The sequence below is a fragment of the Emiliania huxleyi genome (assembly GCF_000372725.1).
Source record: "Emiliania huxleyi CCMP1516 unplaced genomic scaffold EMIHUscaffold_753, whole genome shotgun sequence".
NCBI classification, from domain to species: domain Eukaryota; phylum Haptophyta; order Isochrysidales; family Noelaerhabdaceae; genus Emiliania; species Emiliania huxleyi.
In genome coordinates, this window is record NW_005196360.1 from 5,018 (window position 1) to 18,707 (window position 13,690).

At 63.9% G+C, this 13,690-nt stretch overlaps 6 protein-coding genes across 6 annotated transcripts in view; 3 read left to right on the plus strand and 3 right to left on the minus strand.

The window, feature by feature from the left end:
* Nucleotides 1-481: 481 nt before the first annotated feature.
* EMIHUDRAFT_249216 (hypothetical protein) lies at nucleotides 482-2,513 on the plus strand (the record flags this gene model as incomplete). The annotated part of the gene is made up of 2 exons (XM_005760444.1): nucleotides 482-558; nucleotides 1,490-2,513. The coding sequence occupies 2 exons, from the start codon at nucleotides 482-484 to the stop codon at nucleotides 2,511-2,513; spliced, it is 1,101 nt and encodes a 366-aa protein (XP_005760501.1).
* A 68-nt stretch (nucleotides 2,514-2,581) lies between these two features.
* Nucleotides 2,582-3,067, minus strand: EMIHUDRAFT_249217 (hypothetical protein; the record flags this gene model as incomplete). The annotated part of the gene is made up of 1 exon (XM_005760445.1): nucleotides 2,582-3,067. The coding sequence occupies one exon, from the start codon at nucleotides 3,065-3,067 to the stop codon at nucleotides 2,582-2,584; it is 486 nt and encodes a 161-aa protein (XP_005760502.1).
* A 1,452-nt stretch (nucleotides 3,068-4,519) lies between these two features.
* On the plus strand, nucleotides 4,520-6,277 carry EMIHUDRAFT_460006 (hypothetical protein; the record flags this gene model as incomplete). The annotated part of the gene is made up of 6 exons (XM_005760446.1): nucleotides 4,520-4,773; nucleotides 4,948-5,053; nucleotides 5,129-5,225; nucleotides 5,298-5,374; nucleotides 5,574-5,622; nucleotides 5,679-6,277. The coding sequence occupies 6 exons, from the start codon at nucleotides 4,520-4,522 to the stop codon at nucleotides 6,011-6,013; spliced, it is 918 nt and encodes a 305-aa protein (XP_005760503.1). The 3' UTR covers nucleotides 6,014-6,277.
* A 586-nt stretch (nucleotides 6,278-6,863) lies between these two features.
* On the plus strand, nucleotides 6,864-7,953 carry EMIHUDRAFT_249219 (hypothetical protein; the record flags this gene model as incomplete). The annotated part of the gene is made up of 3 exons (XM_005760447.1): nucleotides 6,864-7,139; nucleotides 7,208-7,411; nucleotides 7,480-7,953. 3 exons carry the CDS (start codon nucleotides 6,864-6,866, stop codon nucleotides 7,951-7,953), a joined length of 954 nt encoding a protein of 317 aa, XP_005760504.1.
* Nucleotides 7,954-9,188: 1,235 nt separating this feature from the next.
* On the minus strand, nucleotides 9,189-11,586 carry EMIHUDRAFT_249220 (hypothetical protein; the record flags this gene model as incomplete). Its single annotated transcript, XM_005760448.1, has 6 exons — nucleotides 9,189-9,404; nucleotides 9,579-10,460; nucleotides 10,729-10,900; nucleotides 10,986-11,053; nucleotides 11,211-11,377; nucleotides 11,448-11,586. 6 exons carry the CDS (start codon nucleotides 11,584-11,586, stop codon nucleotides 9,189-9,191), a joined length of 1,644 nt encoding a protein of 547 aa, XP_005760505.1.
* Nucleotides 11,587-12,929: 1,343 nt separating this feature from the next.
* EMIHUDRAFT_471104 (hypothetical protein) overlaps nucleotides 12,930-13,690 on the minus strand; it is a 1,423-nt gene continuing 662 nt past the window's right edge. Inside the window, exon 3 of the mRNA XM_005760449.1 lies at nucleotides 12,930-13,458. Within this exon, the coding sequence (XP_005760506.1) occupies nucleotides 13,358-13,458 (101 nt within the window). The 3' untranslated portion in view covers nucleotides 12,930-13,357. The remainder of the gene's footprint in view (nucleotides 13,459-13,690) is intronic.

Below are 13,690 nucleotides of genomic sequence, written 5' to 3' on the forward strand. Positions count from 1 at the left end.
GCAGGTAGTAGTAGTCAACCGATTGTCCCGCGAGACATCGCGCGAAAGCACGCAGAACAGCTTCGCGCCACCAGTAGTAACCAGCTCTCCAGGGTGTAGACCGAAGGCTCTCTGTGACAGTCAGGCGACACCCGCGGCGTAGAGCTCCTGTCCGGCATTAATTAGGCATGACGGGGGGGGGGGGGGGGGCGGTTTCCTTACTACTGACTCTTGGATTTTTCAATTGTATGTATGAAAAGAGAGAGAGAGAGGATTTAGGATTACGTAGGTTTGGGGAGCGGGCGCGAGTGGGAGACTTTTCGGCGGGCGAAATGCGGCGGTGTGGTTGCGTCCTCTTTTACTTTTTGCACTTTGGGACGACCTTTGTGGGACTGGGTCGACCTGTGGGACGACCTGTCTGTGGCGGCGCGTCGTCGCCGGACGCGGCGGCGCGAGGCACACGGGCGCCGGCGTGGCGCGTCGGCAGGCCCACCACGAGCGGATGCGCGACGAGCGCGCTCGGGAAAAGCGGCCGCGGGCGACGGCCGACGCGGAGCTTCCGCCGGAGAGGACGACGCGGTCGAGACGGCGAGCGCCGTCCACGTGCTGGACAGCGTGGCGGAGGTGGGCCCGAACTACACCCTGGAGTCGCGAAAATCTTATTCGAACCCAGCCCTCGACGCATTCGTGGAAGTACTCAACCGTGTGAGTGAGTATTCTTGATACGAAACCACACACCAGTCGACTCGCATCGGTTGCCTCCATGAACGGCGGAGCTATTCTCGCGCCCACACCACACCTGGCTCCAACGTGGACACGCCCATAGCTGGGGACACTACTAGGTCACGCATGGCATCACAGAAGTTTTATCTCTGGGCCCCGAAAGGCATCTTTAGCAGCGTCGTTACGCATGCCCCCTCCCCTCCTGGGCGCATGCGCCTCACGTCTCGCCAGAGCATAAGCCCTTGGCGTGTGGCGAGACGAGTTTTTCGCCATCGCCGCGAGCAGCAAGCCGCCCGCCGCAAACAGCCGGAGGCCTCGCCGCGGCACTGGCTGCGCCGCGGTCCCGCACCCGTCGACGCAGCACACACACAGTACTCAACCCCTTACGCACTCTTCACACAGGTGCTCTCACTGAAGGTTCACGGGGCCGACTACAGTGTGTCGGGTCGGGGCTGCTCACCACAGTTAGCACGCGTTCCGGCCGCTCTTGCCGCTCTGGCATCGTGGTGATGGTGTGGTCGTGCCAAGTGTGCACCTTCGAGAACGTTCACGACGAATATCTCGCGTGCGAGGTCTGCACGAGCGAGCGCGACGCGGCTCGTGGCAGCGCTGCTGACCAGGATCCTCAATGGCGTGTCCGACTCCACACGTCCTCCGCCACGCACCTCCCAGCTCCGCCCGAGGCCAAGCGGCCCAGACTCGCGCCGAGTGCTGAGTCCGCACCGGTCGGCGGACCCGCGCCTGCCGCTCCCGCTCCCGCGCCCGCTGCTCCCGCTCCCGCGCGAAGCATTGCCAACGTGCTGCGCCCAAAGAGGAGCTCCGACTTCGCCGGCTCCGTCACAGTCAAGGTCGGAGCCGAGGCGCCGCGCCGCGTGGCCGATGCGTCGCTCCACCAGTATGCGCCGGCTGCGTTCGCGCGCGACTTCCTGCCGGCAAGGGAGGCGCATGCCTTGCTGCGGCTGCTGCACGCCGACGGCGCCTCTTGGCGGCGGCACCCGTGGTTCATCTTCAACCAGTGGCGGGAGACGCCGCGGTGCAGCAAGGGCTTTCGGATGGAGGCCTCGGCCGCTCCGTCGCGTATCTGCGGAGAGCAGGGCGACGGCGAGGCGAGGCACGGGTCCATCTACGCTCCGGCGGACGCGTCGGCGGACGCGTCGCCAGACCTGCTCGCCGCGCTCCGCAGCGCGTCAGCCCGGCTCGCGGAGCACGTCGCGCAGATCCGGCCCGGGCGAGCCGCGCCGTGGCTCCCGACGCTCGCGCTGGGCAACCGGTACGCCGACCACCAGGACTCGGTCGGCGCGCACTCGGACTACCTCGGCGAGCTCGGCCCGAGACCGATCATCGTCGGCCTCGCGCTCGGAGCCTGCCGCGACTTTGTGCTCGCGAGCCGCGCCGCCGACCCGCCCACGACGGTGCGGATCCCGATGCCGCACAACAGCATCGTTGTCATGTGGGGCGAGTGTCAGGAGCGGTGGGACCACGCCGTCCCCGCGTGCGGCGAGGGCGCCGTCCTGCGGCACGCGCTCGTCGGGCCGGTGCGCTACTCGCTCACCTTCCGCATGAGCCGCGCCGCCGAGATCTCGCGGCCAAAGTGCCGCTGCGACAAGCCCGCCGAGCTCAAGTGGCGCGGCACGGGCTATCGGTGGTGCTGCGCCGGCCACGCGCCTCGCGGCGACGAGCACACCAGGCCCGACGCGCCTCCGCCGAGACACCCCTGCGGCTTTTCCGCCGAAAGCCCGTGGGCAACCGCGGAGGCGGCGCGGCTCGCCGCTGCGGAGCCCGAGTATGCGCGGGTCGTCCAGCCGACATGATATGTATATTCATTGTCATATACTTTTCTTCGCGTCCCCTTGTGTGCCCCGTGGTGAGGTGTGGTGCCTCAGGGTGGATCATCGCTACCTCGCGGATCGGTGTTGACACCCCATCTAGCCCACGGAGAATGGACGCTGTCCGACACAATGAAGGAGTCCGACGTTATCACAGAGTCCGAGGGATGCGCGTCGTGTGGTTCGACGCCCAGGGCATCAAGCTTGACGTAGAAGTCCGTGATGCGGACAGAGTCGGTAGGGTGGACGTCGTGGGGCTGGACGCCGTAGTGGGGCTGGACGCCGTAGTGGGGCTGGACGCCGTAAGTTGGCGGCCACCAATTATGCGGCTGGCTGCCGAAATTTGGCATTCGTCCGATCGTCGGCGGTTGGCCAAAGGTCGGCTGGCTTGTCACGGCTCCGCCGACCGCGACGATAGCGAGCGACGCCAGAGTCCAGAGCTTGCAAGCCGACCGCCGCCAGTACGCCAACTCTTTGTTCTCGACAGGCAATACGGGCTCGATGGCGGTCAGCTGTACGGGCTCGATTGTGGTCAGCATCGCCGCCGAGCAAGCAAGGGGCAAGGCAACGCGGCCGAAAAGAAATCGCACTTCTGTGTGGTGGCGGCGTGCCGTCCTCCCATCCCTCCCTTGGGTTGTCTGTTTTCTTTCTTTCTTTTTGTCCACGGACCCCATACCCGAAAGAAAGAGAGGGGGGGTCGCGGGAGAGGTGACGAGTGAACTACAGGTAGTGGGGAAGGCAGCCTCGATTGCCATACAGACATGGGTGCGAAACAACGACAAGACCAAGGCACAGGCAGAGGAGCGAGAGAAGAATATAGGGTGGATGAAGCGCCTGTTCACGGCATGGAGGGTGAGCCACGCCGAACGTACCGAGCGTAGAGCCGAGCGGAAGGAAGCCGGGGAAGATGACTCCGAGGAGGACGAACCAGTGGAAATCCCGTTGTCAGCTGTCACGTCTCACGATGCACCCGATGGAAGGGGACCCCAGCGCCGGCATCATCCGTGGAGGCACAAGGCATGGCGCATGCAACGCGCAGCAATGCTCGCCTCGCCTCGCGCAAATGCGACCGTCCTCGCAGCCGACAGTCCACCGCCTGCTACAGAAGCACTGCGACGAATGCGGCACCGGCGACGCATGGCAGGCTGGTCATGACGCAGTTATAGGGTGTTGTGTGCCGTCAGAGTGACTCTCTGTGTGTCAGGGATAGTCAGGGCCGTCCATTAGAGCTCCAGTAAGCTCGGAGACACCCCATTAGCGCGGCTTGACCTCTTTGAGTCACTGCCTTCCCGCGGTTTTGCTGTAGAGCCTCTACAACAAACTCTACTAGAGAACACAACCCCCTCTCTCTTTTCTCCCAGTAAGCTAAAAGTACGTACGTACAACAAAATCGCGCTCTACATCGCTCTACAACGCAGGCGCTTCGTCCCGCGGCGGATGTAGAGCTCTAGAGCTCTACAGCGCTCTACAGCTCTACAGCTCTACAGCGCTCTACACTCTACATCCTCTACACCCTCCCTCAGCCTCAACCTCTCATAGATAGACCAACGCAAAAAGCGCCATAGAACGTATTGTCTTGTCGATAACAAGGTCTGTGTGCGCCATAGAGGTATTTTCTTCTCAATAACAAGGCGTCTCCCAGTGAGACGATGGAGAGGGGGGGACGATACTGCTCGATCTACCCCCCGGGGTTCCTCACTCAGCAGCAGCGTGCACCTCGATCCTGTACCGTGTTTGTTATGACCGCCCCAATGAGCACACCAGCGAGGGAGGGCGAGACGATCGAGGGGTCCCGTACCATGCGGAATCGACCCTATCCAGTCAGTGCTCAAGTGCGCACAAGGCTGTGTTTTACCTCAACAAGTGAAGCTGTGGAACAAGGCTGTGAATGAGGTTGCCTGGCGGGCGAGGGCGGGCGAGGCTCGAGCTAGTCCTCCCGTCCTCGCAGGAGTCGCTTAGGCGGCTCCGCACGCTTGTCGCACCCCGTGCGGATGTCGCAGTGCCCTCGCGACAACCGGTGCGATAAGCCAAAGGGGCACGCGGGGTGGTGCCGCACGCAGGGCGGTGCGCGCTCCGGAGCTGCGCGGCGGAGCAGCGGCGCGGCGGCGGCCGATCGCATCGCGCGCATGGCTGCCCTCGGAGCCCAGCGCGGCATGACCAAGGCGGAGAGGCGCCAGCAGCGAGTGGAGGAGGAATGGGGCGGCTCGGACGATGAGGAGCGGCAGCTCGAGAGCGGCAGCGAAGAGTTTCCTGATTTTGAGGAGGAGGGCGAGGGCGAGGAGGAGGCGACGGCCGGCCGCCGCCGCGCGCGGAAGAGCAGAGCGGCGCCTGCAGAGCGGCGGCGCACGGCTGCCAAGCGGGCTCGCGAGGGGGGAGTCGAGGCCGACTCGTCTGAGAGCGGAGGAGCGAGCGCCGGGAGTGGAGCGGCTGGCGAGGGCGGCGGCAAGGCGGCGGGCTTTGGCGGCCACCCCGACAGCGCGTTGGAGGCGGTGCGGCTTCCGCGCGCGCGGCTCGAGATGTGGCAGGTCGAGCCCGTCTTCGAGACGAAGAGGCGGCGATTACGGACGGAGTAGTTCCGATCTGCTCGCTACTCCTCACAGGTCGAGCCCTTCTTCGAGTCGATGGCGAAGGGATGCCTGGTGCGGATCGGCATCGAGCACGACGGCTCGAAGCTCTACCGCGCCGCACTCGTCGCCGGCGCAGCGCGAGGGTCGCGGGCGGAGTCAACTCGGCGACACCTCGGCCGCATCTCGGTGCGTCTCGGCTCAGGCGTCGCGCAGGGCTGCGAGCCGTACAGCCTTGCCGGCCGCAAGTGCTGCAAGAAGCTGCAGCTCGACTTTGGGGAGGCGCGCGAGGGATCCGAGATGAGGCGAGAGTGCCGAGATTGCAGCTCGACTTTGGGGAGGTGCGCGCGAGATCTCCCCAGAGCCGCCGACCCCCAAAGCCTCTCCTTGATGGCCAACCCTCAAAGCCCCTCCTGGAGGCAGAGGCAGCGCGAGCCGCCCTCGACGCTCGTGGGGGAGGCGCGCGCGCGCGCACTGCTAGGCGACGCTGCCCTACCCGATGACCGTCGTCTCCAACGGCGAGCTCTCGAGTCGAGCGGCGCGCACTTGAGCCCTCGACGCGACCTTTCGCGGCGCCTTCCTGCAGGCGAGTTCGAGGCCGTCGAGCTGCGCGCCTTTGAGCAGGTGCTCGAGGCGCGCGGCCGCTCGCCCTTCTCGGGAGCGCGGCTGGCGGAGAAGGCGGCCGAGCTGCGCCGCGCGGTCGCCGGCGAGCGAAAGTCCTACTCTGAGGCGGAGGTGACGCGGATGGTCAACCAAAACAGCCAAAACAAAGCTGCCGGCGCGGCGCCCCAGCTCACCGCGAGGCAGAAGCTGGCGCAGCGGGCGGGCGTGGGGAGCGGTCATGTTGCGGTGGCGCGGCCGATGCAGATGCAGTACGACCGCTTCGGGCGCGCGATCGTGCAGGAGCAGCAGGGGAGCTGAGAGGGTGCTGCTGCTGCGCGCCGGCCAGCTCGGCCTCCTGGACGACAGAGGCAGCAGGGGTCGCCGGCCGGGAGTCTGCTGAAAGCTGGCTGGCTTACGATTTTCCCACGCGCAACGAGCGCGCTTTCGCGGGTGCGTTGCGTCAGGACGGAGTGTAGAGAGGTCTTTCACGGAGGGGGGGGGGGCGGAGCGGAGTCACACGCCCGTCAACACGTCACAAAAACGTGTGTGTAGCGTGTAGCGGTGTAGGAATAAAAATACGTTCTGCAAGAGTGTTGTCAAGAAAGTCCGGGCCAATCCGTCATCCGCTAGAGGCGCTACGATGTACGAACACAGGCCTCGAATTATATAAGTAAAGCCGTACCGTAGGAGGAGGCTGCGCTGCACAAGCACGGGCGGGAGGCCGCAGGGGCTTCTCCTGCGGAGTCGTGCGACCGTGCGCAGGCTCCTCACTTTGTGCTTTCTTCTACTCCCTACTATCATCTCGTTCCCGTCTCCTACCAGAGAAGTACCGTGTGTATAGCCGCGTGAGCCGAGCCGTACGTCGAAAAAACGAAATATCTCTAGTTGAACAGCCAGGCTCGGACTGGACACCAGCCAGCGAGGTATGGGTGAGAACGCAAGACAGTGACGGCACGCTGGAGCGACACACAGACACACAAACTCACAAGACACTCGAATGGGAGAGTCGTGTTCGTTTCGATCCATTTTTCGGTCTTCCCCACTCACGGCGGCGCTTTCTCGCCTCTTGCTGTTCACAGAAAAACACAACCCCGGTCCAACAAGCGACGCTCTTCACAGAATCACCCCACCACCAAGCGACCCTCTTGCTATTCACCGCCCACTCGCCATGCCACGCTCCAAGAAGGGGTCCGCAGTGCCGCGCGGGGCAGCACCACCGCAGAGCGCCGGCCGGAGCAGCAGCTCGCAGAGCCGAAACCTCAAGCCGTCAGCGGGCACGGTCGGCGGCGCCGCCGCAAAGAGAAAGACTCCCTACCGACTTGAGATCCTACAGCTGGAGCCGTGCGCGCTTCGAAAGCGTGGCGGCGATGACGATGACTACTTCAAGGGCGGACAGGCGTGCTGTAGTAGCACAAGGGTGGCAGCCTGCTTGGCACGGTGCCCGGTACCCGACGCCCAACGTACCGCACCTGCCGCCCGACCACAGCGCACGGCCGCGCCCCGTTTTTGCAGGTGTGCGCGCTTCTGGCACTCCCCGACCACGCCCTCGTCGTGGCGGGTGGCTGCACCGTCAGCGCGTACGACATGCGCTCGCTCGAGGCCCTGCAAGATGGGCCGGTGGATCTGCTGGCCAGCCTTGTTCGTTGCCCGGTCTGCGAGCGGCTGCTCGATCCGCCGTGCAGCAAGCCGAACGAGCCTGACGTCAAGGAGAACGCGGTTCTCACGCTGGAGCGGAAGGGCGCGGTCCTGCGCATCTCATCCATTCAATGAATATTGTTCCTGAGGTACATCTCTCGTTTGTGTCAGGCGAGCCCGGCTTTTGGACGCCGCGGCTCGTTTGCCCCTCGTGCCTCCTCTCTCTCGTCAACGAGCAGCCGGTCCCGTGGTCAAGTCTTTCGGCCCTCCCCGAGCAGCGCCTGCTCCCACCTCTCGAAGACACCCCCTTCGACATCGATGAAATATCGCGCGTGCTGGGCCTCGGGGCCTGCCTCGGCTCTGCTGCTGTGTCCGCTCCCCTAACCGACCTCCTCGGAGCGTGGTTCGCCACGGGGCTCCACGATTCGCTGGCGCTCACTATGGACACTCCGCCGCCCGTGACCAAGGCAGTGAAGGCGTGCGCAAATCCAAGTTGCTCGACGGGAGTCTTCGCCGGGCTCCAGTGCTCCCGCTGCAAGGCCGTCAGCTACTGCAGCAAGGATTGCCAGGCACTGCATTGGAAGGCGCACAAGAAGTCGTGCAAGTGCTCCGCGAAGCTGTGAGCAAAGCCATCGTGCCTTGTGTGGCAGACCGTGTAAAGCCGTAATACGGGGGTCGGCCGGGGACACAGGGGAGCGGGAGTCATCGGCTCGAGGGCTCGAGAGCTCTCCGTCGGCCAGGAAGCAGGATCCGATGTGAGGGGAAATATGTGTAAATCTCGCGCACATCGCGGAGGTGCAGCGCACGCAGCGCGCGATTTGAATATGTTTGTGAGCGCGAGGAGACGAAGAAGAGTCCGAAGAGAGAGCTCAGAGCTGAGGCCTGAGCACGTGGAGCTGACGTGAGACAGCGAGAGCTCACACTCTCCTCACATGCGAGACTGGTGTTCTCCTCCGCGCTGCAAGAGGGGCGTGAAATCCTGCTCCCTTCCTCCCTTGCTCGTGCCTTGTACACACAACATGCTCCACAGAAAACACAAAGAGGCCACGTGCACCTATAAATATAAGGAGGCCCGGCCGGCCTTGAGGGAGTCGCGGAGGAGGAGGGATAACGGAGGCAACGCAGGGACGGGCCAACAGCCGTGGGACGAAAACGAGGGCCGCGACGGCGGCTCGGCGGCTCAAGCGGGAGGGAGCGGAGACGGTGGGCAGCGAGCGAAGTGGTGAGACTGATGATGCTCCTTCGACTTAGGGAGCGGTTCAGCTGCTGGGCGGGCTTCAGGGTGGTGCTTACGCGAAAAGGAATCGACGCGTCGCGATGTGCAAAGAGCATACAAGAAGAGGAGAAAGAAGAGGAGAGACGCCGGTGATGACGAAACAGAAACTATCGCAGACGAGAGCAGGGCAGACCCGGGGACGGCGGAGTCGGAGCAGACGGCATCGGCCGCCGAGAGGGAACGTTGGGAAGAGGCACAAGGAGGGCGGCGACCTCAACCGACTATGCGGAGGACCCGCCGCCAGACGACGCAGGGCAGACGACGGTGAGGCGGAGCAGTCGCGCAGGGCGAGACGAGGGAGGGAGCAGGACGTTGCGGAGATCAGCAGGAGGATGTACGAAGAGATTAGGAGCAGCAGGGACCCGAGGGGCTCGCCGAGGCGCGAGGGACCATGTGGAAGACGGCTAGTGCTAGTCCCCCATCGCGCATCGGGAGGACGACCCCGGCTTGCGGCTAGTCGCCGACCACACCCACAAAGAACCCTGCACAACGATCGCACGGGCGGGGACCTGTTCCTTGTCACCCATCTCCTAGTAGAGGTGTCCGTTTTTATTTATTTTATTGGAAATATATCAAGTCACCTCACCTTTCGCGGTGTGCCACATGGGTAAACAGCGAGAGGTTGTAGCCGAAGCGGCCGGCGAGCGACGCCACCTCCGCCGCCAAAGCAGCGTCCGCCCGCCGAAGCGAGTCGAGCGTCACCTCCAGCCGGCGCGAGCCTCCTCGCCCGTTTCTCACGTTGACTGTGCCGTGCGTCTGCCCATGGCCGCCGCCGCCGCGGCGTGTTCGCGCCTCGTCCTGGCCGCCGCACCGCACGCGCAACGCCGCGGCGGTAGAGAGCGGCAACGTACCCCCACCTTCTGCTAGCCTCGCCTCTCCAGCTCGCTCGCCTTCTGCTCTCGGCGCTGAGTCTGCGGCGGCCACGGCGGGCGTGGCAGAGGCGGAGGCGGCGGAGGCGGCCGAGTCGAGGACTCCGGCCAAGCGGAGCACGTCGCACGCCGACGTGGCCTCGACGCGGTACACGCGAGGGGGCGGGCGCAGCGAGAGCATCCGCGCATTGTACTGCACCCAGAACCATCCGATCCGCCGGGAGCACTCGCCCGCCGCCGCCTCCTCGGCCTCGGCCGTCGCCTTTGCGTGGCGTCGCCTCCGACGACCGCCGCAGGCACGCAGAGACGCCCTCCGGCCCGGAGGCCGCCTGCACGCCGTCTCGTTGCCGCGGGCCGCCTCTCGGGAGCGCGGCGCGGCGGGAGGCGGGAAGAGCAGCGCGGCGGTGTCAAGCATCAGCGAGGCGTCCGCTGCGGCGGCCGTGTCTTGGCCGTGGCAATAGGCGGCGAGCATCGACGCGATGGTGTGCAGAGGGTGGCGCACTTGCAGCAGGGTGGCGCGGAAGGGAGAGGTGCAGCGCGGACTGCCGCCGCCGCCGCCTCGCGCGCAGCCGATCTCGCGCCGCAGAACCCGCTCGCACTCTGCCTGCCAGCACGGGCCCCACGGAGTGCCACGGACAGCACACGAGAGGCCGTTCCCCCACGCGCCGCCGTCAATCCTCCATGGTCCGAGCGAGTTTGGCCGAGGCCGCGCGCACAGCGCACCCACCAGCGACGCCCTCTCGCTGCCGTCGCCGATCTCCGAGAAGCGGAGGGCGCCGTGGATCCACGAGACGGTGCCGTCGCGGCACACCGTGCCGATCGAGTCGGAGTTCTCGTGCGCCACCTGGAGGCCGAGCTCGCGCAAGGCTTTCGTCATCTGGGTGGTGCCGGAGGACGGCGTTCCCACCACGAGCAGCGCGCGCTCCGCCGAGAGTGGCAGCGCCGGCCTGCCCGAGAGCGAGGAGACGGCGAGGCATTCGAACGGCTGCGACGCACACCAGCGTGCGTACCGGATCGGCTCAGGGAGCCAGTACAGCAGCAGGACGAGGAGGGTGCCCAGGAGGCACGTCAGGCTGAGGCGAGGAGACCGTTCAGTCTGTGCGTGCATTTACCAGCAGCCTGTGAGAAAAAGAATTCTTGGGTGCAAGCCTCTCTGAGTTATGTGTACGCCAACTCAGGGTGTGTGGCAGCCAGCTGGCTGTGTGTCTTGTGAGCCTTTTGTGTCTGTGTGTCGCTCGTGCGTGTTATCATACTGTGTCGACCATCCATACGTATTCGAGCTCTGTACCCCTCGCGCGCGGGACCTGTTCCCTTTTACCCATCTCTCCGTAGCGTTTTCCGTAGCTATTTGCTCGCACACGGCCGCGCACTGAACCGAATTCCCGCACCGACCAGTTCGTCGTGGCCTCTCGTGCCTCGCCGCCCCTAACACCATGGATGCCATGGCTCCTCTCGCATAGCAACCCATAACATGTTATGGGCTGCTATGAGAGAGCCGTCCCGGATCCACGGTGTTATGGCCCGAGACGCAAGCGAGGCCACACCGAACTGCTCGCCGCTGGAATTTCGTTTCGCGCGCTGCCGCGCGCGAGTAAATAAAAACGGACACCTCTACTGTGAGATGGGTAAAAAGGAACAGGTCCCGCGCGCGAGGTTCGGTCGGCATCGATCGCCAAATATTTTCTCTTTTGCCCTCAAGTTAAATTCAATAACACGCGCTCAGCGGAGCCGCCACTTCCAACGTGCCGAACAGGGGCGCGTTCTGCTGCTTGCTCGGAATCTCGACGACGGCTAGCCACATGTCCGAGCCGAGGTCGGATGGCCGGGCACACCAAACGGACATGACGCTCTGAAACATTTTCGGCGTGTTGACAAACACGTCGCCGACTCGTCCTTCGATCCCTCGGGAAACGCGTAGATTTGCAGGCCGTTTGACGCGTTGATGGCCCACGCCTCTCGGATGTCAGAGCACACAGCGAGTTGTCCGTGTGCTCGTCCTCCGCCGACACATAGTTGAAGCCGGGAACCCTCTTGAAGTCGGAGACGCGCAGGTCACGCAGGTCAACCGACGAGGGCTTCTGGCTCTTGAACATCTTCATCCGGTAGGCCATGGTTGGCGGGCGCTCCGAAAGAAGAATTTTACAATTTCCGAAAGAAGAATCTTACCCGTGCCCAGTGTTGTGCGAAAGAAGAATTTACCGGCGAACGCCGGGATACGCGCGGCGGGGCTCCAAAAGAAAAATCCGTGGGACACATAACAGCTGTTATGAGGTTGTTATGCTGGCTGTCATAACAACCAGTGGGATGTGTTATGAGATGTTATGAGGTGTTATGAGGTGTTATGAGGTGTCATGGTAGGGTGGGCATAACAGCCATAACAGCGATGGATGTGTTATGAGGTGTTATGAGGTGTGTTATGAGGTGTTATGAGCAGCCAGCCATAACAGCCATAACACCTGTTATGGCCGCTCCCATAACCTTGACTGGGGTCAAGCGTTTCGCGTCACGAAACCGGGGCTCCCAAAGAACGTCCTGAAGGCGGCTACGCTGAATGACCCCCGGGACTCGCGCGTGGCGACCACCTTGCGGACTCGCTGGGGAGGGTCAGATCATGCACTGTGAGGTGTGCGTGGGCGTTGTGGCTAGTTCCATTTCACTCTGACACGCTAATCTTGAAAACGTCGAACGGAGCTCCGTGTTGCTCCCAGCGCCCTCCCCCGCGCTTCCTGCGGCCATGGCCGATGATACTAGTATGAGAGGTCATCTGGCTACCGCGAGCGCGACTCAACTCGCCGACGTCGTCCGATGATTGTGCCTCAAAGTCAGCCTCCGGAGGCTATCGTGGGGTCGAGCCGGCAGTAGCCGTGACATGTGGTTCCACCACCCCTCGTATGCTTTGCCTCTGACCGCCACCGTTCCCAGGCTGCCAAATGGGATGGAAAGGAAGGCTCGGCGAGCGTATAGAAGCGTGCTCGACCTCGTCGTGGCAACCTGTACGGCAGCGCTGGTAGGCGCGATGAGCGTCGTGCCACCTGACCCGAGACGGGTCGCAGGCGTCGTACCGAGCGCGTCGAGACCGTGTCCTGATGTGATCTGCACGGGTGAGTCACGTCGGCGTCAAAGGAGCGACGTGCGACCTGTCAGAGCTTGATCTCCGATCTCAGCGGCGTCGAGTCGTCTCCGGCGCGCGACAAAGGTACATCCCCAGGACGCGCAGAGGCAGCTGCGATCCAGCGGAGTGGACGGTAACGCACCGCGCCACCTGCTGTGCGTTACCGTCCACTCGGCGGGGTCGCAGCTGCCTCTGGAAGGCACCCAGATGTACCTTTGTCGCGCAAATGGTCAAATCAAGGTTTTGTAACGCGAGCTGTGCCACAGTGAAATGGAACTAGCCTGTCGCTGTTCGCTTTTGAGACGGGGAGCCGGCGCGGGGAGGAGTCAGGAGAGCGGGGCCGGATAAAGTATGTATTACAGAGAGAAGCGAAACCGATCCCAGCCAACCTGCGCAGCCAACCTGCTTGCTGCTACCTGGAGATGACTGATGAGGGGAGACAGGAGAGCGAGACCCCCGCGCGACATTCGACATTGCCGCGCACGTGAGTGTGGACAGATAAGTGCTGTCCCCAATCATCTGACAGATCGCTCGAGAATATCTCTTTTCATAACTGAACTGCTCTCAGCGTTTACTATAGTGTGTTACTCTAATGTGCTATGTCGGTGTGCTCGCAAGCACGGTACAAGAGAGAGTTTCGCTCTGTGACTGTGTGTGCCGCTCGGAGCTAGTTCTAAAGTGAGTGAGGTAGAGCACCCCACACCGGTCTGGACCCGGCGCGCGGCGCGCATAGGCGCGTATCAAGAAACAGGGCGGCGCCAGCGATGTCGTCACGCGCCGATGACGCGCCCGCCCAGCATCGCATTCATCGGCTCGAACAGCATCCCCTTCCACCCGCGCTCGGTGCGCTCGCGCTCGTCCTCCGGCACGCCTGGCGGACGTGGCGTGGACGCGTCAGTGGCGTGTCAGAGGGGGGGGGGGGGTAGGGGGCTCGAGGGAGAGGAGAGGGAAGGGGTGTGGCAAAGGGCCGCCTGTCTGCTCGAGGGTGAGCTTGGTCGAGCCGTCGTCCTGCTTGACCATCGTGATGAGCACCGTCGACCAGTGGCTGCGGCGAGGAGGGGAAAGGGGAGGGGAGGGGAACGAAAGGAGGCGGGGTGTGAAAG